We start from the raw sequence: 27,321 nt of genomic DNA, 5'->3' as shown, positions 1-27,321 counted from the left end.
TTTTAATGAACATTAATGGAAAAATTTATTAAATTTATAAACCCTTCACTAAACCTCATCCTGCTCGTGAATGAGGTTCCATGAAAAATGCGAAGGCCACCTGGGCTTTTCGCCTGCCCGCCAACCTTAAGTTTGGACAGGCAGCTCAGTTTATTACTTTAATTTATTTTTAAATGGCCTTAATAGGCCTTTGACAGTTTGGTGGGCGCACAGTCGAGTCGGCTTCGCGCCCGCCAAATTGAAAATCTAAATGACGCGCGGTGATGTTGGGACGCCCGCCCGACATCACCACGCTTCATTTTACGCCTCGGCGAGCAGGCCCCACCCCCGCTTGCCGAGCCGAAAATTCAGGCCTAAGTAAATGAACATAATTTAAACAGTCTTCCTGAACAGCACAATTTGCAGAATTTCATAATTTTAACATGGATTCAGGGCCAGTTTTGTAAACAGGGTCTGACACAGAAAACTGAACCTTAAACCAGCAAAAAGATCATGGAAATCATGAACATAATTGCTTTTTGGTATAATATTAAAATTCCCCTATCTTGATCGGGAATGGGGCCAAAGGAACAGGATGTGGGACTCATGGACAAAAATAGCTCAAAGGGGGCATGATGGAAGATACAATGGACACTAGAAAAATACACAGGTTCACGGCTATGGTGGAGAATGGGCTTGATAAGCAAGGGGGAAAGAGGATGGTCTCGGTCATAGTAACAATGAGATCCATGAGTTCTCGCATTTATTTGAAATTAGGGAAGAGGAGCCAGGAAGAGGGGTAAAAGATCTTGGGGAAGCGAGTTGTTTTGAAAGGGAAGTGTAAGGGTCGATCATGCTTGATGTGCTCCAGTCAGATCTACTGATGAATAGTTAGCCAGTTGTGTGCCAAGTACACGTAAATCTGTATTCTTTGGGCTTGAGGGAATGAAGATGGGGATACCGGTGGAAATGGCCAGGGTTGCAGAAAGTAAGCGTCTTACTGAGTGGATTAACAACTGCCAAAATATCATGTTGAATTGGGGAAGGCAAAGGCTGGATGCTTGGGGGCTTGAAAATGCTTTAGTAGGTGGGGGAGATTTTATTTGGAGTGGACACAGATGGAAACAGGATCGGAAGGGGCAAGGAGGTTTGGATAGTGAAGAATACCAGTTAGTGGTCAGATATAGTACCTTTCACATTCTCAGAACCTGTTCAAGCATGGTACAGCCAATAACTGTTCTTTTGAAATTATTTGTTTTGTACGCAGTTGCAGTAATGTATTTGCATGTACACGTTTGGCAGAAATTGCATTACAATTTGTCAGGACTTTTAGGTAAAATGATGAGATGATGTTTTTCTGAGGTTGAGAATAGGGCATCTTATTACATGTTTGCAGCTGGTATCTGAATGTGCTGTGTCTTACTTAAGAGTACATGCTACTGACATCCAATGCAAAAAATAGAAATGTTGCAGTCTAAAACATTTCTTCCCAACCCTTAAAGCACAAAAGTGACTTAAATGTAGACGCTAGAAATCTTACTGACCTGTCTGTCCGCATCTGACATACAATTCCAAGAATGTCCACTTCGCCGGTCTCTTCTATCTGTTGGCAGCCAATGCTTGTAGCAATGAAACAGCCTGTTCTCCCAATCCCTGCACTAAATGTAATGGTTACTTTCATTATCAAAGGCTTCACAAGGTGGAAATTAAGCTGAATTTTACCCCGTTATGGGGGGCAAGAACAGATGTAGGCAGGTATGTAAATGTGTACATTCTGTTTATACAGAGGTGGGATTGGGCGGGGAAAGTCTATGGAAGGGCTAGGAAAGGTGAGTAGCCACTTAAGATAAGTTAAAGGCCAATTAAGGCCAATTATCAGAGCCTGACTGGAAATTCCAGTCAGGCTGCAGGCCACCTTTGACATCGGGAATAGATCAGCTGTCTGGAAACAGCCTCCTGGAGACTCCAATCTGGGCTGGCTTTGAACCCTCCTCACCACCCTGGCCACATCTATTCCCACAGGTGCACCACAACCAAGCCACCGCACCCCCCCCTCTCCCTCCCAACTCCCACCTCCACAATGGTGGCCTGGCAGCTGTGGCCATATTTTTTTTCAATTCCTTTAAAGTTGATGAGAGGGTACCTCAGGATGGAAGTGCCCTCTCTCTTCCTTACCTGCAACAGCAGGCTGCAGCTCCTTCCAGGCTAGAGGGCTTCCTATTAATTGGACAGCATATGTGCCCCCTGGCCGTTAATTGGACGATTCAGGGAAAATAGCTGCTGGGTGACTGCTCCCGATACAGTGAGGGGTTGGCCCTGTTGTCAGGGTCCTGACCCAAAAAACAAAATTCAGCCCTTAATTACAAACCGTAACAGAATGATGAATAAGTGCAAACTAAATACAGTCACTGCTGCCATTCTGATGGAGGTGCAGTGTCATTTGCAAGCAACGTTTATTAAAGCATTTTAAATTGAAATTTTATTTCCTTGCTATCATACAGCCAAAGCAATATGTGCCTGCTTAGCTATTTTCCAATCCTTGTAATATAGATAATGATCTGAATATTTATGAGCAATTTTGCATTGTTGGAAAATGTATCAGTATTTCTGTGTTAAAATGTAAGATTGGGCAAAAGTAACACAAAATAATCAAATCTACATCTTCATCAACCCACCATGCACAAGAAACAATTTATTTTCATGTTTTTTCCCCCACAGTTTGAACAAAACTGCTACAGTCAGGAATTACTTGAAAATGGTTTCTCACCTGCAATGAACTACAATGGGTCCCCTGTTCCCTGCAGCCTGTCTGCTTTCTTCGACCTCATGTATGAGGTCCAAGAGTGATTGTGCTGTTTCTGGGGTCTTGTGATCTGGCCAGGATGAGTACCAGTACTGCTTTACACTTTGAGACCGTTCTGCATCCTAGGAAGAAATAAGTCATCTTACTTTTTGTCCTTAAGCCTCCCTGCTGAAACCTAAGGAGATAAGTACTCGTCCAAAACAAATGCCTTCCTCTTTTCTCCCCCTCCACCAGTTTTCCCGTTGCTTGTCCTCATTCTCCTACTCTGAAATGTTAGCCAAAGATTCTACTGATCCTCTTATTAGACAGTGTTTGGGAATGGCCTGGAGATCTGTATCTCTGTTTTTCCCTTTCCCCCTGAGGGTAGCTGTCTTCATGGGTTCTCCCATACATCTCAAAACAGACAAATGACATCCTTGGTTGTGATAAAGATAAACCATCCTTCCTCATCCTTCATGACCTGTCTGCATCCTTTGACATAGTTGACCACAAACTTCTTTTCAAACAACTCTCCACTGTCATCCAGCTGGGTATCTTGCGGTTATACAAAATTATGCTGCCTGTATCCTAACTTGCAACAAGTTCCATTTGCCCATCACCCCTGTACTCACTCAACTACATTGGCTCCCAGTGAAATGCCTCAATTTTAAAATTCTCATCCTTGTTTTCAAGCCTCTTCATGACCTTATGTCTGTAATCTCCTCCAGCCCTACAACCCTCCAGGATATCTGGCTCCTGTGCAACCCGATTGCTCCGCCATAGGATGCCATGCCTTCAGCTGTCAAAGTCCTAGGCTATAGAATTCCCTTCCTAAACCCCTCCCCCTCTCTACCTCTCCTTCCTCCTTACCTACCTTTTTGACCATGCATTTGGTCATTTGGTGTAATATCTCCTTGTGTGGCTGGGCTAGCTTTCAGCTGCTTATTGGAATTCCTGAACTTCCCCGCCGCTCCTTTCTCCTTTAAAACACACCTTTAAACTTCCTTCCCTGACCAAGCTTTTAGTCATCTGCCCTAATATTTCCTTATGTGATTTGGTGTCATATTTTGTTTTATAATGCCCTTGTGAAATGCCTTGGGATGTTTTATGACTTTAAAGGTATTTATATAAATGTTGTTGTTCTTGTATTCAAAGAAGAACACATTGTTCGCTGTTGTCCCACTCAACATTCTTACATTCCTTCCTGAAATTACGCCACCAAAAGACACATTGGGCAGAATTTAGCCCTTGTCAAGCAGGCTCAGCGGGGGTGGGCAGGGCCGGTCGGGAAGCTGACTGCCGCCCTCGATCAGGGCTGGACCGTGATTTCGCACCAGTGGACCAATTAAGGCCCGCCCAGCGTGAAATGGAGCGGCAGCGCTAAGCGCTGCCTGTGTGGCGGGGGATGGGGTTGAGGATAGCGAACTTCGCGCATGCGCACGAGTGCATGCTTCAAAATCTCCCTGAGGCATAGAGCTGCCTAATAAATATTTTTAAAATGTTATAAAACATGACCTCTCATGTGACTCTGTCACATGAATAGGGACATGATATAAATGAAAACTTAAAAATTTTATTTCATTTTTATTTGATGTTGGAAACCTCATCCCGCCCGTGGATGAGGTTTCCAAAAATGTGCAAAGGCCGCTTGACTTTTTCGTCTGCCTGCTAACCGGAAAGTTGGATGGGCAGCGAAAAATTTGTTTCAATTACCTTGTTAATGGCCTTAACAGGCCTCTTAGTTGTCCGGGGGCGCACTCGCCATTCCTGCACGCACCCACAGACCGAAATATCACGCGACTACGTATTGACGTCAGGACGCTCGCCCAACGTCATTGCGCATCATTTCACACTTGAGCGGTTTGGGGGCGCACCACCTGCCAAGGTAAAAGTTCTGCCCATTATCTGCTCATTAATCTTGTGTCTGTTTGTGGAATATTGCTAGTAACTGTTATTTTGGCTGCAAATTCTGGAGCATTTTTGTAACAGAAAATGTCCCATCTCAAAATTACTGGACATTGAATCCTGTATATTTTGGTTTTATTAACTGTGCTAATTTGATTATTGTTCCAGTACCTTAATACTTAGATCCAGAATAGTGTATCCATCGCATTCCTTAAGATTGTTTACAACAATTTCAAATTTGTCAAAGGTGTCCCGATTTTCTGGCCAATAGACAACACATTTCTGAAAATACAAGAAGCCTAGTGTAAGTGGGAAAGATAGGACATGAATTTTGATAATATCAAGTGCAAAGAAGATAAAAGTTTCTCAGCAGTTTCAATAGTAAGATTTCTTAAATTGTAATAGTGCACTTAAAATAAATGAACAAGACTCTTTAAAACTAAATCAAATCTGGGCTTTGATGGTGTTTTCATGCTTTGGGTCCATACTCGGAGTTCGTGTGCATTGCTGTCAACCAACAGCATTTTCAACTTTCAGATTCTACACTTGCTAAGCTCACCAATAAGTGGGGGCACCTTGCAACATCAAGGTGACAAAGCTCGGTCCCTCCCAACCCTCTCAGGGATGCAGCGCTGTGCGCCCCCTCACCTGAGCACTCACCACGGTCACTGATGCTAATTCCAAATGGTCATTTCTGGCAAGCAATGGCGGCTTTGGGCAGGCTCTGGAAGCACACATGGTTGCTTCAGAAAGTATGTAGGGGAGCAACAGGATAGGAGCGAGGATGTACTGAAGCTGAAGTTATTGCTCTTTATTAGCAATGCTGTATGCCCTTGAGGGCTTCATGGTATGTGTGCATTTTGAACTTGGTAAGGGCCAGGGCTGGCCATGGGGGCACAATGCCTCTGTTAAAGAGGAGGGATTTTAATGTGTAGCAGGAAGTGTTTGAAGTCGTCATGCTCAGGTGGTCCGCATCCTTATCAAGCTAAGAATAAATGCAGTCCAGGATCCCTAAATGACAGTTGCCGGGTGTTTGTGATTTGGAAAAATGCACCACAGATGACTGAGTCATCTCTAAATGGGTTTACCGCAGCAGAACATCATCAGCTGCCTTGTCCCAAGTGTGAATTATCCGATTCATAATCAATGTTACACACTGTGTGTAGTTCCATTGCATCAGATGGATCTCCTTGAGGAACCTTGTCACATTGAAGGCATACAGCTACAAGACCAGTGAGGATCGGCCGACAGTTCCTGGCTTTACAGGCTGCCTTTGCTACTGGGATGCTAGAGAGACACTTGAAGGGGCAACACCTTCTGACATTTGATGCCAGGGTGCCCTCCTCCATTAGCACCTCATCTCAGCAAGGACACATGCTCCCAAGAATTCATCATCCTTTCAAGGATCAGGACAATGTGAGCCTGATGTTTAACTATTCACACTCTCATATTGAAGTGCAAGGATGAAATGAGAGGCATAGCGATGCTGGTGCTCATGCTGGCCCATGATGGAGGACCCTTGACCAAAAGGGCACTCACTATAACTTGTCATCATCCTGGTGGAATCTGGTGGGTATCAGGGCCTCACACGCATGCCTGCCTCATCTGGCCTGTACTATGACCACTTCCCCTGCAGCCTTGGCTTCCTTGAACTTATTACCCTCATCCCCTTCGAGGTCCTCGTGCAGCTCCTCCATCTCGTCATCCGGCAAGTCCTCCCTCATTGCAGCACCAGGTTGTGCTGTGCACAGCAAGCCACAATGATCCATGAGCCCCTCTGGGAACTATACTGGAGTGCTCCGTCAGATCTGTCCAGGCATCAGAATTGCATCTTTAGGATCCCTCTGGTTTACTCCACCAATGCTCAGCACCCTGAGCCTTATTGTGCCTTCTCTCTACAGGAGTCTGAGGCTGCTGGACGGGCGTCATCAGCCACGTCCTTTGCGGGTACTCTTTGTCATCAAGGAGCCAGCCCTGGATCCTGTGTGGTCCCTCGAAGATGTCCGAGATCTGTGATCTGCTCAAGATATATGAGTTGCAGATGTTTCCTGGGTATCTGGCACAAACCTTATAGCCACAGACCAGCTGTACATTGAGTGAGTGGTAACCTTTCCAGTTTATGTACTGCAGTGCCTGTATGTAGCCACATGAGTGCATTCAATGGCACCCTGCCCATGTGGTAATCCGGAAATCTCAGCAAAACCCAGTGCTCTTGCACCCTGGTTTGCTTGATCTCTGTCGAAGTTGACATAATTATAGTTCACAGAGGTCCCCAGTGGAACCCTGGAAGGAGCCACCGGTGTAGAACTTCATTGCAGCGGTTACTTTCAGAGCCACCAGTAATGGATGCCCTGTGGCGCCAATTCCTAGATAATGTGGCAAATGTGAGTCACCAGATCCCTGGACATGCGGAGTCATTGATGACACTGTCTCTCACTCATATACAGATAAGACATGTGAGTTCTGTACATCCTGGGTCTGGTGAGACGCCCACACACGACGTCTCTCTGAGCCTCATCCCCTGCAGCCAGAGGAGGCCCTGCTGGCCCTCAGTCTTGAGGACCTTGCTTCTCTCTTTGGAAAGCCTGTCACAATCTTTTCCTTCTTCTCTCCTGCCTGTGAGCGATAATGCAGGCAGCGATAAATCCAGCCTCCATCTTCCTGATGGTCTGCTCTCTGCAGTGTCAACGAGAAAAAGACAAGTGTCAGCATTAGTGTCCAAGAGCATTAGTCTCTTTCTGTCAATGGCTCGTCAGTGAATGTGGGTTCAAGGGCTTTGTTCCCGTGTCGAGAGTACTCGCCCCTGAGATGATGGACAGTGAGGGGTGCGCATCCTGGTTCCAACATGACCAACTGCTATGAGATTGCTTTGGCCAGGTGCTTGGATCTGCTGCTTTCAGCCCAGACTCTGGGAGCCTCATTCACTGCACTCTAATACTACACTCTTGGTAATAAACATGAGGGTAAATGTTCATTCAGGAAACGAGATTATTTGCGGGGCCTGAGGCTTCTCTTCAGCGATCTGTGCAGCATCAATTTTCTAACAGGCTTCTGGAGCTTGTCCATTCGTCCAATTGCTACAGAGTTATTACTTATTACTCTGAGAAATTTCCACACTGCAAACAAGGGGTTAAAACAAGTAGGTTAATTAATGCTACTTTGCAGGATTAGGCTTGTGCGAATATACATCGTTGCTTCACTTTCCTGATTCCCTGCATTGTTTTTGAAAGGTTCCTAGCTGTGCCTCTTTCTTCATTTGAGAATGCACAGTTCAGCTGGGTGCCCCTTTAATCAGCCCATTAAAAGCCATCCCCGCCTTACTGCTGGCCTGGCAGGTAGAGACTTGTCTGTGACACCCCGCTGAAAGTGATGTGAAGCCTGGCATTGATTCCTGCGAGCGCTGCGCGATGCAAGGTAGGTGAACTAACCTTGAAGTGACGAGTGACGTGCAGGTTGCCAGGTGCACGTTGCTTATCCTGTTGTGAAACATGTTCTAATTGCACGCCGACGTGCCCAGATGAACAAGTGTGGGGGGTTGATTCTGGCGAGCAGGGCTTATAATGAGATACAAATGTATTAAAAAGATGTTCCTGATGTGCTGTGGTGGGAAACGCACCCCCCCCCCCGTTGAACCAGTTCATCTGGTTCTTCTCACCATATATACACTCCTGCCTGCCATGATGCCTGCCGTGAACGGTGGGGGAAATCCTGGCCTATATCATCATTCCTTCACTGGCACTGGATCAAAATCATGGAATTCTTTGCCTAACAGCGCTGTGGGTGTATCTGCACCACATGGACTGCACGGTCCAAGAAGGCGGCTCACCACCACCTTCTCAAGGGCACTTAGGGATGGGCCAAGCCAATGACATTCAGTCCCAGCGAATAAAAAAATGTAATTCTTTTTTGCAACATTAAAATCAGTGTTCTACGTGAAAACCATTTTACCACAGACATAAATCTCCTAACTTTGTTATTGCTTTAAATGTGGAATGGAGCAAAGGAGCTTTCATATTCATATACCTCATTCTTCTCTTTTAGCTTTGTAATCATCACAATTATTGGACAATTATCTTGCCAAACCATCTCCCAGAAGTCAGTTACTGTATTTATCATGGGACCCTGGGTAGCAATGTATGCTTTCTCCTTTCCTCCATATCCCTGCGTGAAAGAGATAAACAAAAGTGATCATATCCAGATGCCAAATAATAATAGATTCACATGTATGAAACTATTCAGTTTGCTTGGGAGGTTGAATTCCTATAGGAAAAGACAGGAGATCAATTCTCACAATAACACAAAAACCAGTCAAACAAACACTGTAATGGAGTGTATTGAAATGCTAGTACAAATCATTGTCTATAAAATAATTCCTTCTATATCCAGGTTAGAAAGCAAATCTATTGAAAAAGAAATTTGAAGTCAAATAAAAAGCAATGGATGTTTGTCTTTATATTAAGGAAGTTATCCAGAATGTTGGAAATAGGAAGATAAGCTATAGCTTTAGAAGGGTCTGAGACAGATCACAGAACAGACAGGATTAAAGATCAAGGCCATGTCTAAATAGTACCGTTGAATCGGTTGAGGAAGTTAAAAATAGGTAACAATGTCCTCTCATTACTAATTTGAACAAGATGACTAAAAATTTAGAACTTGTTTAGTACTTGTCTAAAGGCAGATCATCAGCAAAATTAATGCTGAGCTCAGTTAAACTGAGTCAAAATCTGAGCTTAGACAGAAGCAACTTTCTATATTGCTGTTACCATCAAAAGTAAGTAATCTTACCCTAATGTAGTTTGCATTAATATAGGAGCTCAGGTGGTTAACATGCTTCCCTGATGTGAGGCAGACTCGCGACTCTGGGTCTAAAAAAGGGCAAAACAATCTTAAAAAACATCCAAAGAATACCCAACATTGCAGTAACAGTTTAGCCAAAACCTAAACAAGTCATCCAAAGTAAAATAATTAAGAAATCTGAATGGGTAAAGTGGGGAAGAACGCTTTTAAACTGTGCGAATGTCATTTGGTGTCTGCACTCGATTCCTGGTTGAGTGAAGATACTGTGTTGCATTGTTAATGCAGATGTGGAGAACAGATATGAATAGTACCAAATAACACACACTGAGGGTATAGTTAACAAAGAGGCCTTAGTGAAACCTGCCTGGAATGTATTGGATCAGTGCTAAATGGACAGAAATTACACCTCAGACAATGATCTAATTTGGCTGCTAGTGGATAATCTTGTAGGAATTTTCTTTTTTCTTTTGATCCCCCAGGAGCGAGGTAGTGGTGCGTGGGAGGGGTGGGGGGGATGCCTGGTAGCATGCGGGAAACCTGGAAGTGAGGGTTTCCTCTGCATGCTGTGGAGCCACTGACGGATTCCCTGCTTGGATGTCAGCCTCGTTGACAGGCTTGGCTTCCAGTTGGACCAGGAACGGTGGAGAAAAGTCTGCAGGATCAGGTTGGTCTGAGCACCAACCTGGGGTGGAGGGTCAAATCTTCGGCCCTGGCCATAGATGGATCTGATCCTGGTGGTTGTGACGTGGGTAAGGGTTTGCAGGCCTGAGGAATCGGAGGCCGGTGTTGTGGGGAGTGGTCGGAGATTGGAGGCCTGTGGGATTGGGAGCTGGGCATTGCAGAGCCAGAGAGTTGAGACCTGAGGGATTGGAGGTCAGGTGGAGATCAGAAGCATTGGGGGTGTGTTTTATCTTAGGAGTTGGTGAGGTAAGTATGTTGAATCCAGCAGGTGAGTGGAAAAGCACCCAACCCTTAGACCAGCACTCCTCACCTCTCTTTAGCCACTGGGGTTCCTGAAGCCTGAGAAATTCGGTCAGCCAGAATTAAGTTTGAAATGGTGCATAACGGTGAGCCATGCAGACTTATTATAATATTTTAATAGCTAAACCACCTTATGGATATGGGTTGGTTGCCCATGGGCAGCCAGCTGGGCTGCAACCCAGTTCTGCCTTCTCTAAAACCAGAGTGGGCAAGTTGAAGGCAGGCTGGGGGTTGGGATTCAGAGCTTTAACACTTTAGCCCACCTACCTGACCAAAACCCACCTATTTTCAGTGGCTAAAGCCTACACACTGGTGTGGGTGGTGTGGTCTGTGTATGTTCTTCTAATTTTGTGCTCTAATCATAATGGACAGAATATCATCAACATCCTTCGTGGATATAGATGGGAGGAAACTCTACCCAATCCAGCAGGAACCCTGAACTGACCTGAGCTGAGAATGCTTGATACTCTTTCGAGTTATCAACAGTCACAGATTGCAACTCTTTTGAGTATGCTTGATGACTGTAATGACTACTTGGGAAAGAAAACTTCCCCTGATCTTGACTCTGACAAATGAGACAGAAACAAATACAAATTATTAGTGAGTAGTCACGAAAAGGAAATCTATAAATATGTTACAGTGCTGTGTCAAAAAGGCACATAAATAATATGCAAAATGACAAGAATAACAGGACAAATGCTGGAAAATGAGTCATTTCGGATGTCTCTACATGTTTTTGTTAACAATTATACCGCTCACTGTGGGTAGAAGTACACAGGGGATTGCTTATTGACCAGTTGCCAAGCACTATCTTTCACCATCCATTCAACAATTTCACCTGAGCAAATACGAGTTTTCAACAAAAAAAACTATCCATTCCACTTGCATTGTAAAACAGTGTTATGTGTGATAACTCAGGTGCATTCTGTAACTGGAGTTCCAATAATATAGAACAAAAAAATAATGCCAAAAAATGGGAATCTTTCAAGGCTTCACAAGAAGCATAATGGTGAAGTTCAGACCTTAAACATGAAAGTGGGAAAACATTTAGACATAGTATTAGATGTTAAATTGTTTTGTTCTACACAGAGAATTTGGCCACAGATCAATGACTTTTCATTGAGCATTAACAGCATGGGTAACTGGGACCATGTTTTGCTGACCTAAGAATTTGTATTTCAATATTTGTATTTAGAAAAAGAATTGTGTGATTACAAGATTTGTTACATTAGATCAGACTTACTCCTACTTGGCACATCTTTGTCTGAAATTTGTTATTTTTGCAAAGTCTGAATCATTTTATCAAGTTGTATATAGTTGTTTTTTTTATATTGCTGGACCTATTGCATTTAGTTAAGTTGATTTGATATACATGACTAGGATATATTTCATTTTCTTTCACATGTGCTCTGGACTGATATTTTGTTAATTTGATTTGTAGCAACAACACTGATTTTGTGTGTGTGTTTGTGGTCAGCTTTGATGTACTTAATGTGATTGCTGTACTCAGGGCTGATTTTGTACGATTGTGATCATACCTTTCAAGTTTGATAGATGCATTAATTTGGCTTAAATAGATAGTTCCCGGATGTTATTTTACCTATGTGCATGCTGACCCAAGCCTACTTTATTTGTTTATTTGCTTAGTGTAGATACTTCTTTGCATGGCCCAGTGTTGTAAAAAAACACATAAGTTTCAAAAAAATCAGTGGCTCATTAGACTGAAAATCTCAGTACAGAGAAGTAAAATTGACTAAAAGATGAATACGCAGATAATTTATGTGATATACAGTGCAAAACAAACATGAAAATCTGGAAGACAGTATATGTGTGACTTTAAATATGACAAAGCAACAACTATTCAATTCCCTGCACCTATAACAATTTGCGCCTCACCTAAGGAGTATGTGAGCGGGTGCCTCATATTTCAGTTTAATTATGTAGTGTGTTTTTTAACTGAACGTTTCATAGCCATTTAGAACTTTCATTTCAAATTTAGCACAAACATATGTTGTCCTGGATAAGATGTCTGAGTTTTGGTATAATTTTAACAGTGAACCATTGTTAACTTTCTTTTAAGTTCGCTCTTGGTACATGAGCAAAAATGGCAAGGTAGGCATTTACTGCCCATCCCCAGTTACTCATGGGAAGGTGTTGGTGAGCTGGCTGTTTGAACTGCTGCAGCCCAAGACGGGGGAAGTACTCCCACAATGTTGTTAAGGAGGGAGTTCCATGATTTTGACCCAGTGACAATGAAGGAATGACAATATGTTCAATTCAGGATGGTGTGAGACTTTGGAGTGGTGATCGGAGGTGACAGACTTCTCATGCACCTGTTGTCCTTAACCTTCTACATGGCAGTGTTGCCAGAAAAGCTTTGGAAACTTGTTGCAATGCATTCTGTAGATAGAAGCACTGCAGCCACAATATCCTAGTGATGAGGGAGTTGATGTAAACAAAGGTACGGTAGCTAAGTGAGTAAAGTTCATCACATGGCTTTGCCTGTCTAATCCTCACTGCATAAAACATGAAATGGTTACAAGATATTTGAATGAAATAGTCTAACCAGTAAGAATGGATACTAAAATCAAGGATGTTGAATATCATGTTTATTCCATGGAAAAGTTATATATTGGCTGTAAAGTACTTTGGGATACCCGAGATCATATAAATATAAGTCCTGTTTTCTTTCCTTCTTTGGTTTCTTCTTTCCTTCCCTCCTTCCTTCCTTTCTATCTTCCTTTCTTCCTTCCTCTCCTTTATTTTGTTCTTCTTATTTGGCTCTCCCTCTCTTTTTTTCTCTTTATTTTGCTCTTCTCCTTTATTTTTCTCTCTCTACCTCTTCCTTTCTCTTTTTCTCTGTCTATTCTTTTCTTTCTTATTTAACAAAATTGTTAAATAATAATCAATATTAGTTTTTAATAAAGAGATTTGTGAATCATTTTCATCAAGAAGAAACATAGTAGACAATATGCTAATTTCAACTTTAATTGTTCAGTTCAATAAATGGCAAAGCCATTTTGTTTGCTTTGGTATAACTACTATCCAATAGACATGCTTCTAAGTTCAATAGTTCTGACTGTCATGTCCTGGTATTAACGCAAAACATACAAAGAACATACAAAGGACAAAATAATGTGACATTAGTGCATATATTTTATCTTCCTAACAGTGTTTGTATTAAAATAAATGTAATAAATGCCCTTCACAATCACTCAGTAAACTTCCCATTCTAATTCACTTTTTCACAGGTTTACAGAAAGGAAGCTTTGATAAACTGCACCAATTTTCTATGAAGATTGTTAATGTTACATATTTATGCATCAGACTTACTTGGTAAAATAGTTTTATATCTGTCTTTAGAAGCATGCCCTGGAACATTCAATTTATCAGATTCAACAAAATTGGGTGGAATTTTCTAAAGAGAGAGAAAAAGAACATATCAGAATGAGGTCTGAATTATTGTACAGGTTAGAGGCCGAGTGAAATGTAAAACTTTAAGTGGAGTATGGAGCTCTTGAAGATGTTATTGTTAAAATTGTGCTGATTAAAAGAGTATGAAAGTTAAGTATAGTAAATTTACTTCTGTAACCAAAGCAAAGTTCTCTGGTGTGACTGGGGATTGGGAGTTCTGGTACCTAGGCCCCAGGCATCTCACTGTATTACTTGGCGTTCTGAGATGGTCATTCTTGTCTGTGGACTCTAGGCATGGTATTGGCTTACTAGATAGACTGTAGTGATACTCTGGTACCTGCTTAACACTTGTTTATTAGTACTATATCTAAGCAGGTTACAGAATTGCCACATTGCTCTTGGGCATGGTGTTCCAGCCTCTCTTTCTCTCTCTCTCTCTCTCTCTCTCTCTCGAGTCTAACCCATGGCTGACTGATGTCAGTGACACTTCATCATCTCCATCATACATTAGCATATCCCATCTGTTAACCCTTCATACCACAATTACGATTTAATTCTCTAAATATACTATCATTAAGAGTTAAGGAAAGCACCATGTGATGTGGTGCAAAGCTGTACATGTTAGGAAGATCCAAGATTAGATTTCTGGCTCAGCAAGACCAGCAATCGCCTATGTCATCCCTGGTGCGATACCCCAACAGGATTTAGCATCTTTACCAGAGGAGGCTGTGAAACTATGTTTGGAGGAAGAAGAACAAAATCTTCTTTCTGGTGAGATCTTATCATTTCAGGGTCCATTTACCAGCATAGAGGTAGGCAATCAATACTTCAACATCAGGTGTGATGTACACTATACACAATATTGAATTGAAAGTTATATCTGGTCGCTCCACAGTGCCCATTAGTGACAATATTTTCTCTCAGATAATGATGTAAATAATTAGGGTCACTAACAGCATTCTCATTTATAATGTCCCAATTATTTGCATGTGACTCTGGAACTCATTCATCTCTACTGAAATGCAATTTTCCATTTAATGTTGCAATTACGTAATATTTGTAAGTTTCAATGTACATGTTGTCTGTCATCTTTTTAAATTTCATATGACTGGTGATTCTTCAAGATACTAGTCAGCTACGAAAGAGTAATGGGCCACACTGAATACTAAGGCCCAGATTTTCGCTCCTGGGTCGGGTGCACAGAGATGGGAGAATTCCTAGCTCCATGGGCCTGACCTTTAAAAATGGCTGCCCGCAGTTCTGATTTTCATTTCTGGGGTGCGGACTGCATTAAAGGTCAAGTCCACTGCCCCTGGAGCAGGTGCAGAGGCTGCCAGGTGCAAAGGCGGCTGGCTGGAAGGCCTACCTCTGTGCTCCAGCACTTTGCTGAACTTAATTTTAAAAATGATTAAAACAAAAAAAAACCATCCAGCCTTCACTCCCACACACTCCCCATGTCCCATCCATGACAATCTATGCCACCTCATGCCCCTGCACACCCCACCATGGCCACTCAAACCCCCTATGCCAACCCATGCCCCTCCACAACCTCCCCATGCACCCTCAGAGTCCCTATGCCAATGCATGCCCCTCTATCATCTGCAATGGCCATGCATATCCCCCATACCAACCCATGCCACTCTACACACCTACATGGCTCCTTGTATCCCCTATGCCAACCAGTGCCCCCCAATCATCCCATATAGACCTTCTGCAAATTTAGTGCCAACTCATGTCAACCCATGCCCACCACCCATCACCCTTTGCTATTATCCCCTTCAGGCAAAGTCACCGAGGATCCACCATTGGTAAACCTCAGGAGCCATGTTTGACATAAAATAAAGTTATGTGTCTATTGATGTCATCACTATTTAAAAGAAACACTCTTATTGATAAAAAAAACATTTAATGCATTCAAATTCGTTTAGCTAATCTCTTACGAAAACAAAAAATTCTATTGTATAACCATCTGAAGCTATCAATCAAACTGATCACTTACAAGCACCCCACTGTGACAACATTGGGTTGTAAAATCAGAACTGCAGCACAAATCCTATAATGATAACCCTCAGGCTTATGTCAACAGACGGAGAGAAATATTAAGCACTTTTTTTAAGCTCTGCACTTTTTTAAAATTTAAAGCCCAGCAGAGTTAAATCCCCTGATGATTTTGACAGTTCCAACGAGTTTTGATATTTCCAATGGGTTTTGATCATTCCTAAGAGTTTTGACAGTTCTTGAGATCTTTGACAAATTTGGTAGTTCTTTGACAGCTTTGATGTTTCTTTGACAGCTTTGACAGTTTCAATGAGTTTATGCGCTTTTTACGCACAATCACATCTATTTTAACAATCCCAAAAGATGTCTTATCTACCAAAGGATGCCTTCCCTCTTTCAAAGGTGTCCTGGAACCATATCCAAATGAATCCACCAAGTTCAGACAGCTCTTACTTGTCCTAATCTGCACACATTAGGTTTCACACTCTTGGCCTACAAAAATCCCATGTCAATGGAGGCAGCTGATGATTTAAATGGCCAGCTGCCTCCATAAACTGTGCATACATGAGCCCGGCCTGACTCCAGTCCTGCCCCCATGGAACTAGGAAGTGCCATGTTCGGGGCAGGACTTAGGATTTGTGGGCTGATCCGCCATTTTCACCACAATGGAGAGGCTCTCCATCGTGGTGAAAATGAAGGCTTAAATCAGCCATTTCACTTATATTCTCCAATTCTACATTCTGTTTTTATTTAATTAATTCCATAATCTTTGCCATTCATTGCTTGTACGGTACAACTAAGTCACATTCACCACTATGACCTGATACTATCCCATAACATGGTGCTAATGCTGTGTTACAGTTCACTCAGGGAAGTTGCTGTGGCAGCATGTACTTTTACATACATGTTGTATTCTGGAGTTGTGGATAGTGGTGGTAGAGGCTCCAACATTCTTCCCATCACATGGCTGACTAGGAATCGCTCCAGCTCTTACTGCCTGCCATCATTGACATGCATTGGAATGATTTGCAGGTTGATAATCAACATGTTTGATTGTTATAAATGCACCTTCCTTAACCATCAAAACCTGGGTTGTGACCTGAACCCAGAGCTTCTGGCTTAGTCCCTCTATCCACTGTGCCACAAGGCCTCCCACAATGCATGTGTGCACCCTAGAACACCTCAGTTTCTGTTATGAAATGGTGACCAAGATGAAAGGGAAGAGACAGAATAACCAATTATGGCCAGTAGATGGAGCTAATGTCTGGTCAAACAATTATTCAGTACTCCAAAGAGACATGTGTAACAGTGCTGTAAAAGTGGACATGCAGGTTTGTCAAACCATGCTTATTTTCAGGGAGGGTCACTCTTATTGGTTGATATATCTAACATATTTGTTCTATTTGACTACTAACATTAAGCATAGGTCCATCTTTTTAACTGGGTTGCAATCTGTCTCTTTCCTTTAGATCATATATCTTGCTCCTGGTGCTGACAGCTCTGATCATGTCTGTCAAATATAGGACAAATTCTTAATGGTTAGCCTTGAATTAATCAGTTCCAGATATTCATATGTTTCTGCTTTTTGTTCAAATCCTCCTTCTCGAGTGTTTCTACACTGATCGGATTCTGTGGCTATGCTGCTAGAAACAACGGAACATTTATAATATACTGACCTGACGTTCCCTGTATAGATTTAATTGGAGTACAGGCCTGCCTAAGTTAACTATTATAAAATAGTCCCTATGATTTCTTTTACTTGATTTCATTATTTTAAGCATATTTATTTTGTCGAATTTTGTACTGAACAAGGGAGATGATAGTGTTCAGGAATGGAACCATTTCTTCCCCATTTTTTTACTACCATAAAGAACTATATATATTTACAGGACTAAGAGCAAGGCTGCTCAGCAGTGCACAGTGGTAGTATACAGACTTCTGCCATTAATTCTACTTGGTTTAGGTTTAGATTTAGGAAATGGAGCACAAGAAGAAATCAAAACAAGGGGTGATAATCACAGCAATGAGACCATGACAGCTACATAATCAGAACACACAGCAGGACCCTCTTTAACAATATAATTAGACCATTTAATGACTGATGTTCTAACACATCCATGACATTGCTCATTTGTTTGGTCAAGACCATTTGGGTTCCGTAGGGCCTCAGTGTGAGTCCTTTAATTATATCCATGTGTTCAAGGAGAAATATGAAATAGCATTGGAACAGGATAGCATCTATCTGGTTTAACTTAATGGGGAAGCTTGTTTGAAAGGCTTAGAAGGATAGGTACATATATGATGAGGCACTGCAACTGTTTTGTAATATTTTCATATTTGTAGTTTAGTTTTAAAGAGTTTAAGTGATGATATCCTAATTAACAGGTTTCAGCCACAAACCAAAATTATCTATTTTGTGAGAATGAGGCACTTAATGATGTGGGACAAGAAGCATGTTAATTTGGAAATATTAGAATCTGTGCTGTGTTTATGGGCTACTTACAGATTGTTTGTTGATGCTTTTGTTTTCCTTTAATCTCTGCTCAAGATGTTAGCCCTTTGCTCGCGTTCAAAATCCCAGAGGGACTAAACTAAGATTGCTCTATTGCTAACTGATATTTGACAAAACTCAGATATAGCTAGGGCTGAAAAGCTCTTCTAAGCATGACAGTTCTATATGAGGTTGGATTTGTAAAGCTCTGAATATTTGGGCCCTCTTGTGCTGATTTTGTAACAAGAAATGTATTATTATTTCCCTATTCCTAAGGCTCAAAATTGCAATGATTTTGCTCTAGAGGAACAATTGACTATGAATTTTAGATTGAATCCCTGTTGAAATTCTTTCATGTTGTTTCTCTAGTATTTTCACTGATCTTCTAAGTTATAGCAAAAGTTTGAAAATGCCTTGAGAAACAAACGCAAGTCTTTTTGTGTGAAATAGTTGCAGCTGACTGTGTTTGTGATGTATAGGAATAGTCACTGATGGCTATAAAAATTGTCAAAGCCAGTGGTTGGACCAAATAAGTTCAGTAATGAAGCTAGATAAATGTCATCACTTTGGGCCATTAGCAGTTAAAAGTCAAGTATTCCACTCACTTTTATTTATTATAAAATCATTCATGAAGGTTACAATGCAGTGCTTTTTTTTTAAACTTGAATTATTTCTTGGCGACCCAATTTATATGTCCCAATTATCATTCAAGTTTTCATTTCCATGGAAACAAAATTATGCTCTATACAATGCAGTAATGAGAACTAATAGGTGTTATTAATAAGGTGTATTGCTGAGCTCTCAGTTGCCCTGCAAGGAATCCTAAGAGATAAGTACTACCACAACAATTATTGTATAAAAAATGAAACGTTGGTAGATGCAATCTGCTTTGTAACTAATAACTTGAAAACACATTACCGAAAATTCAGCTTCCAGAGCTTGTATGTTACTTGTGGCTTCCTTTAGTTGCTCCTTATTTAACAGGCAACTGCTGGTTTTGAGGTACAGTAGAGTTATTTCTTGAGGAGTAGATTTGATGGGTTCGATATTTCCCAAAGCACTCACATCCAATGTGAGGGATACATTTGAGCCTCTCCTAAAAATTGTCAAAAACAAAGGAAAAGTATTACGTTTTCTTGAAGATCACGCCAGGAATTTGTTTGTGTGTTTCTCCCACTCTGCTGCCATGTCTTTGGCAGGCTCACTATTTATTAGCATAAACAGGATTTCTGCTGATTCTTCACTGAAGGTAAGACAGCACTGCAGGAAAAATTCCAAGGGAGTTCTGCTTAGCCTTGTAGAGCTGTCTACCTTTTGGGCTGCTTCATATATTTGAAATAAAAACAAAAAATACTGGAAATACAAAGCAGGTCAAGCAGTATTTGTGGAGAGAGAAAAAGAATTAACGTTTCAGGTTCATGGCCTTTCATCTGCGAGGTGGAAATTGGTGGTCTTAGTGATGGCGTGAATATCCAGGCTGACAAGTGGCAAGTAACATTCATGCCGCACAAAGTGCCAGGCAATGACCATCTCAACAAGAGAGAATCTAACCATCTCACCTTGACATTCAATGCCATTACCAATGTTGAGTCCCCCAGTATCAACATCCATCGACCAGAAACTGATCTGGGCCAGCCATATAAATACTGTGACTACAAGAGCAGGTTAGAGGCTGGGAATTCCGAGGAGCGTACCTACGGAAATTAACTCACCTCCTAACTCTCCGAAGCCTGTCCATCTACAAGGCACAAGTCAGGAGTTTGATAAAATGCTCTCCACTTGTCTGGATGAGTGCAGCTCCAACAACACTCAAGGAGCTCAACACTATCCAGGACAAAGCAGCATGCTTGATTGGCACCCCATCCACCACAACAAACATGAATTCCCTCTACCACCAATACAAAGTTTCAGCAGTGTGTAGAATCTACAAGGTGCACTGCAACAACTAACCAAGGCTCCTTCGATAACACCTTCCAAACCCACAACCTCTGCCACCAAGAAGGAGGAGGGCAGCAGATGCCTGGGAACACCACCACCTGCAAGTTCCCCTCCAAGTCACACACCAACCTGACTTGGAACAATGCCGCCCAGTCCCTTCACTGTCGCTGGGTCAAAATCCTGGAAATCCCTCCCTAACAGCATTGTGGGTGTACCTACAGCATATGGACTGCAGCAGTTCAAGAAGTCAGCCTTCCACCACCTTCTCAAGGGTAATTAGGGATGGACAATAAATGCTTGCCTAGCCAGCAGTGCCCATATCCCATTCCAAAGTGTATCACCTCACCCTTTTCAGGGTTAAGTTCCATCTGCCACTTATCTGCCCATTAGACCATCCTGTCTATATCTTCTTGTAGCTCAAGACACTCAACCTCACTGTTAACCACCCAGCCAATCTTTCTGTCATCCGCAAACCTACTAGTCCTACCACCCCCCCACCCCATTGTCATCTATGTCGTTTATATAAATGACGAATAATAGGGGACCCAGCACAGATCCCTGTGGTACACCACTGGACACTGGCTTCCAGTCACTAAAGCAGCCTTCTGTCATCCCCTTTGTCTCCTACAACTAAGCCAATTTTGAATCCACCTTATCAAATTACCCTGTATCGCACTTTAGACAAATCATTCCTGTTGGGGGGTGGGGGAATGGTGGGTTAGTTCCCAAGATTGGCCCAAAGTTCCTTGCAACCATCTTTACCTAAACATCCAAGGCAACATATACATGCTATGCTGGACCACGTGTGTCATTCAGAAAATAAATTGTATGGCAATAGAACCAAGAGGGATTGGTTACATTTCTAGTGTGGGTCCTGTTGTCAGACCCTACTGAATGGATTCCCCTGCAGCAGTGCAAATAACCCCTATGATGCCACAAGATTGCAGGTTCAAGTCCACTCAGAGCTTGCGCATAAAAATCAAGGCTGACACTCCAGCATAGTACTGAGGAAGTGCTGCACTGAAGTGTCAACTTCCAGATGAGATGTTAAAGCAAAGCCCCATCTGCCTATTCAAGTTGATGTGAAAGGTCCCAAGGCACTATTTTAAAGAAAATGAAGGAAGTTATCCCTCATGTCCTGACCAATATTTATCCCTTAATCAACATCATGAGGAAGAGATTATCTGCTGATTATCACATCACTGCTTGTGGGAGTTTGCTGTGCACCTATTGGCTGCTGCATTTCCTACAAGAATGACTACACTTCAAAAAGTACTTATTAAGAGCCACTGGGTTAGTGCACCCAGTTTAGCTATTTATCCCTAATTGTGAAAAACCACTTACTACAGATTGTGTGGGATGCCCAGCATAATCTCCCATTGTTTTTGAAAGTAGAAAATAACACATCACCTGACCATTGTATGCAGGCTACATTTATTTGGTCAATTTTATTTACAGGTGAAACAATCTACTAAAGCAAAAAAAAAACACATCAAAGTATTAAAACAGTGAAGTAGTTGAAAACAGTAGCCTTAAGTCTCTGGGTTCATGGCCCACCACATGACCCATGTTGTTGATCACACCAAAGTTCACAGGGCTCGGAGAAGAAATGCCTTCATGGGATAAGGTTGCGTCTGAGGCAAACTCCAACTTTCTTGCCAAAAAAACTGGAAAGTCTGACCAAAGAATCAAGAGCCAAATTCAGATCCCAGGAGATGCTGCCTAAATAAGAATTTAAGCGCAGAGGGCGGTACTTTCAAACTTGAAGGCCGCGCAAGTCTTTGGCGTGCTGGATCCTGATCCCAGGCTGATCCCCAGTTGAGCCCGACATCTACTCCTTGGTTATCCAGTACACCTGACTGTATATTAGGACTCAGTGGCAGTCCGGGGTGTGGACATTGTAGCATTCAAATTCCCTAGCCATCCTTCCATTGATAACCTTGTAAGACACAGGTTAATTCTCTGCTTCCTTACGACCATCCCCAAAATTTCAGTGCGAGGCTGTGACCTGGCATAATCATGTCTTGGATTAGTGACCAGCCATGCTGGAAACATCATTATTGACTATCCCTCACTAGCGAAGATGATTGTCTTCCGTGAGATGGCTGATGAGGCCCATTCGGGATCTGCAGCATTTCAGAGAATCGTCGATGTATTTACTGAGGCATATGAGAAGATAGGACTTACACTCAACATTCAGAAGACCAAAGTTCTCCAACAGCAATCTCACACATGCCTGGCAGTATGATGGGGGATTGTGGTAATCTGATGTGTAATATAACTTTAAGAAGAATGTTATAATAGAAGATCACATGATCTTATTATCCAATGACAGAGTAGCACGGGCTACCTTAGTAGTCTGTAGTCAGTAGTTAATAGTCCAGAGTGAGAGTCTGTAATGCAGAGACAGGGTTTTAGTTGTAAGTACACAAGTGTAGCTGCTGAGTTCCTCTGTAAATAAATAGAATGTGTTCTACATAAGAACTGTCTACTGATCTGCTAAGTCTATGGTACCAACTCGGTCATCCCAAAACAAGCAAGCAACCCAGATCCATTAGTCCAACTAAACTAGTGACCAAGGATCCAACAAACTGGTGACGAGAAAGGACAAGGATGAAAAAAAAGCAAAGAAAAACAAGGAAGGAAATCAAGTGAACCAAAATCGGGCCATACCTCGCACGCTAATTGCAAGTAGAATTTTTGTCCTAATCGTCGAAGCAGTCCCCTTGAAGCATGCAGCAACTTGGAAGAGTTGATCCTTTCAACACAACGGTGGACAATTGGTCTCATTATGTTGAATGCCTCATGTTCTTTTTTCCAAGCTAATGACAGTGTGGGGGAGGAAAAGAGGCGTGCAATCCTCTTACCCATGTGTGGGAGTAAGACTTATAGATTAATCCAAAGTTTAATGGCACCCAGTGCCCCAGATTCGAAAAGTTTTGATGATTTAATGAACCTTGTGAAGAATCATTACCAACCCAAGCCCTCGGTAACGATGCAAAGGTCCAAATTTAACTCAAGAAATAGAGCCCCAGGGAAGACAGTTGCTTGTTATGTGGCAAGTCTAAAACAGTTAACAGAATATTGCGAGTTTGGTACAACTATAAATGAAATGCTTAGAGATCATTTGGTGTGCGGTATAAATGAAGATTCGATTCAGAAGAGATTACTGTCTGAAACAAATTTGGATTTTTAGAAGACGCTGGATATAGCACTGGCCTTGGAAGGACTCGAAAGCCATATAGGCACCGTCCTCCACGTTGGGTGGGGAGCGTCAGCTAAAAAGGGTGTGAAAATGTACAGCTCTGATGAGAAGCTGGAAACAGCAACAACTAACAGACAAATAAAAAGAAATGACTTTGCAGCAAAAACATGGAATAATGGTAACAGAAGTGGAAGCAGACAACCATGTAATGAATCGAAGTTTAAAAAAAATCGAATGTTTTTACTGTCATCGAAATGGACACCTCATGAGACAACGCAAGGATGGAATCTCAATCAGAATTTCAATCAAAAAAAAGCTCAAGCGATTCATAACATAGAAGAGCCTGAAATAACAGATTCCGATATTTATTCATTGTATAATTTAAAGGTAGAAACAACAGAACCAATCTATGTAACTTTGAGGGTGAATAATAGGCCTATCAGTATGGAGGTGGATACAGGAGCTTCCGCTATATTGCTAGGTGAGCATACTTTTAAATACCTGAATCATGGGGAATGTAAATTAAATTTGGAAGAAATGGATGACAAATTGAAAACTTACATGGGAGAAGACATCAAAATCAAAGGCATAAGCAGGTTTACTGTACAGTATAGAAGTCAATCAGTGAAATTACCCTGGATGGCAGTAGCAGGTGAGGGGCCAAGTCTCCTTGGATGAAACTGGCTGAAAGAAATTAAATTGGATTGGACTGAGATCTTCCAACTGAGAGCCACTGAGTTACCTGAGCTACTACAAAAATACATCTCAGTTTTCCAAGATAAACTTGGGAAGATCTAAGGCCTATCCCCCCCAATTTATGAAGGCAAGGCCAGTGCCTTATGCAATGTAGGAAAAGGTAGACGGCGAGTTGGATAGTTTAGAGAAACTGGTAATGATACGACCTGTGCAGTTCTCAGAATGGGCAGCACCAATAGTCCCGTACTTAAACCTGACCAAAGTGTTAGAATTTGTGGACGCTACAAATTGACTGTTAATAAAGCGACTAAGTTGGACAGACACCCCTAACCAAAAATTGAAGACATGTATGCTAAATTGGCAGGTGGAACCGCCTACATGAAGCTTGATACGAGCCATGCTTATCAACAATTGGAGTTAGAGAAGGCCTCCCAGAGGTTTATCACAATTAATACACACAGAAAGGGCTGTACGAATATACCCATTTGCCTTTTGGTGTATCCTCTGCATGCGCCATATTCCCGAGAACAATGAAAAATTTACTACAGGAGTTACCTCATGTTGTAGTTTATTTAGATGACGTTCTAGTGAAAGGACAGACTGAAAAGGAATAGTTGGCAAATTTTGAAGAAGTTTTGAAGCGGTTATTCACAGGTGGGATTGCGTTTAATAAAAAAAGTGCATGTTCCAAGCGAAAGACATCATCTATTTAGGTCACAGAGTAGATTCACAGGGCCTCCACCCGGTTGAAGCAAAAGTGAGAGCCATTAGAGAGGCTCTCTGAACTAAAATCATTCTTGGGAAATGATCACTTACTTGGAAGCTTTTTGCCTAATTTGTCAACAGAACTGGCAGCCTTGTATTACCTACTCAAGGAAACACAACAGAAAGAAGCCTTCACAAAGGTGAAACAGCTGTTGCATTCATCCACCCTATTCGTACGTTTTGACCAAAGATAAGAGTTAGTTCTAACATGTGACGCATCACTATGGAATGGGAGCAGTGCTCTCCTATCGAATGGGTGTTGGCTCAAAATAACCTATTAGATATGTTTCAAGAATGCTCAACACAGCGGGAAAGGGATACTCACAAATAGAAAATTAAAGCTTGTCAATCATCTTTGGCGTCAAGAAATTTCACCAGTATGTACACAGTCGTCACTTTACTATCGTTTCAGACCATGAGCCTTTGATAGGATTGTTCAGTGAGGACAAGGCTATACCACCCATAGCCTCAGCGAGAATAGAGATGGGCATTGATTCTGGCAGCGTATGAGTATACTTTCATCCACAGACTTGGAAATCAGATTGCAAACGCTGATGCACTTAGCCGTTTGTCTTTGAAAGAAATCTTCAAGAACTCATTTTATTATTGAACTACTTAGATTCATCACTGGTATGTGCGAGACAGATTAGTGATTGGACAAGTCTTGACCCAGTCTTATCCAAAGTACGAGAACAAGTTCTTCACGGTTAGTCACAAGAACAGGAATCTGACGAGATGAAACCGTATTTTCACAGAAGATATGAGATCACCAGCCAGGGTGGTATCTTATTGTGGGGAGCTAGAGTGATTGTTTCTCCAAAAGGACGAAAGCCTTTGTTAACTGAATTACATAGTACACATCCAGGTATTTCCCGAATGAAGACCATAGCACGCAGCTACCTACGGTGGCCTGGAATGGATGGAGAATTAGAGAGCTTAGTGAAAAGTTGTGTGCAGTGTCAGCAAGTGCAAAAGTTACCTCCAGCAGCTCCGTTAACCTGTGGGTGTGGCCTGGAAGGCCATGGGTGCAATTGCATATTGACTATGTGGGACTTTTTATGGGAACAATGTTTCTCCTTATTGTTGATGCTCACTCAAAATAGATGGACATTTATGAGGTAAAGTCACCAACATTTTCTGCTACAATTGACAAGCTAAGATAAAGTTTCGCCATCAATGGACTACCAGAAGTGGTCGTATCAGAAAATGGCATAGCATTTACGAGTACTCAGTTTCAATGGTTTATCAGCCTCAACAGTATTACTCATGTAAAAGCTTCACCATACCACCCTTCTTCGAATGGTCTGGCCCAGCGAGCAGTTCAAACATTCAAAAACGGTATGAAGGAATTAACTGGAGACTCCATAGCGACCAAGTCAACATATTTTCTTTTCCATTATAGAACCACCTCTCACACGACAACAGATGTCACACCTGCGGAATTGTTGATGAATCGCCATCTCAGAATGAGATTGAGCTTAGTAACGCCAAATTTATGGGGGGAAGATGGAAAGGAGACAGGGAAGTCAGAAAATCGTACATGATTGGCATAGTCATGACAGAAAGTTTACCATAGGATAGACGCTATATGTGAATAAAAGTGGTTATCAGGTGAAATAAGTGAAGTCACTGGACCATTTACCACGTGAAAGTAGAAGACCAAATCATATGGAGACATATAGATCATGTAAGGAGAGAAACAAAGTATCAGGAAGTGGTGCCCCCAGTGTTCACGACTGCGCCAATGTCTCCTGTTGAAAGAATTCAACTGAGTACAGATGTGTCTGAAGGATCGGCTGTACCTGCAAGAGTTGAGGAAACAGATTTTCAGGTGCGCACCGAAGAACCTGATGTTCGGACAACACCAGAAAAGCAGGTTCCTGATAAAACATCTGGAGTTATAGAGCTGAGATATTTTACACACAGAAGGAAACCCCCAGAAAGACTAAATTTGTAAGTTACTTATCTGTGTAAATAATTTTGATATTTTGAGAAAAACTGTAACTGTAAAATATATTTCTGAGTAAAGGGGGTGGAATGTGGTAATCTGATGCGTAATATAACTTTAAGAAGAAAGTTATAATAGAAGATCACATAATCTTATTATCCAATGACAGAGTAGGATGGGCTACCTTAGTAGTCTGTAGTCAGTAGTTGGTAGTCTAGAGTAAAAATCTGTAATGTAGAGACAGGGTTTTAGTTGTAAATACAAAAGTGTAGCTGCTGACTTCCTTTGTAAATAAATAGTGTGTTCTGCATTAGAACTGTCTGCTGATCTGCTATGACTATGGCACCAACTTGGTCATCCTGAAACAAGCATGCAACCCGAATCCATTAGCCCAACTAAACTCGTGACCAAGGATTCAAGAG

The 27,321-nt window shown here is 41.9% G+C and overlaps 1 protein-coding gene across 4 annotated transcripts in view; it reads right to left on the bottom strand.

The window, feature by feature from the left end:
• Positions 1-27,321, bottom strand: part of LOC144683554 (receptor-type tyrosine-protein phosphatase R-like) — a 110,698-nt gene that overhangs the window by 5,646 nt on the left and 77,731 nt on the right. For all 4 annotated transcript variants that reach the window (XM_078546680.1, XM_078546682.1, XM_078546679.1 and 1 more), the window contains exons 4-10: positions 19,266-19,443; positions 13,778-13,862; positions 9,452-9,531; positions 8,690-8,827; positions 4,838-4,948; positions 2,747-2,904; positions 1,524-1,637 (exon numbers count right to left, since the gene is read on the bottom strand). In XM_078546680.1, coding sequence (XP_078402806.1) covers positions 1,524-1,637; positions 2,747-2,904; positions 4,838-4,948; positions 8,690-8,827; positions 9,452-9,531; positions 13,778-13,862; positions 19,266-19,443 — 864 coding nt within the window. The remainder of the gene's footprint in view (positions 1-1,523; positions 1,638-2,746; positions 2,905-4,837; positions 4,949-8,689; positions 8,828-9,451; positions 9,532-13,777; positions 13,863-19,265; positions 19,444-27,321) is intronic.

This window comes from Cetorhinus maximus, chromosome 8 (genome assembly GCF_964194155.1).
Source record: "Cetorhinus maximus chromosome 8, sCetMax3.hap1.1, whole genome shotgun sequence".
Classification (NCBI taxonomy): domain Eukaryota; kingdom Metazoa; phylum Chordata; class Chondrichthyes; order Lamniformes; family Cetorhinidae; genus Cetorhinus; species Cetorhinus maximus.
Note: the sequence above shows the minus strand (reverse complement) of the source record. Positions and strands in the feature narration are given on the sequence as shown.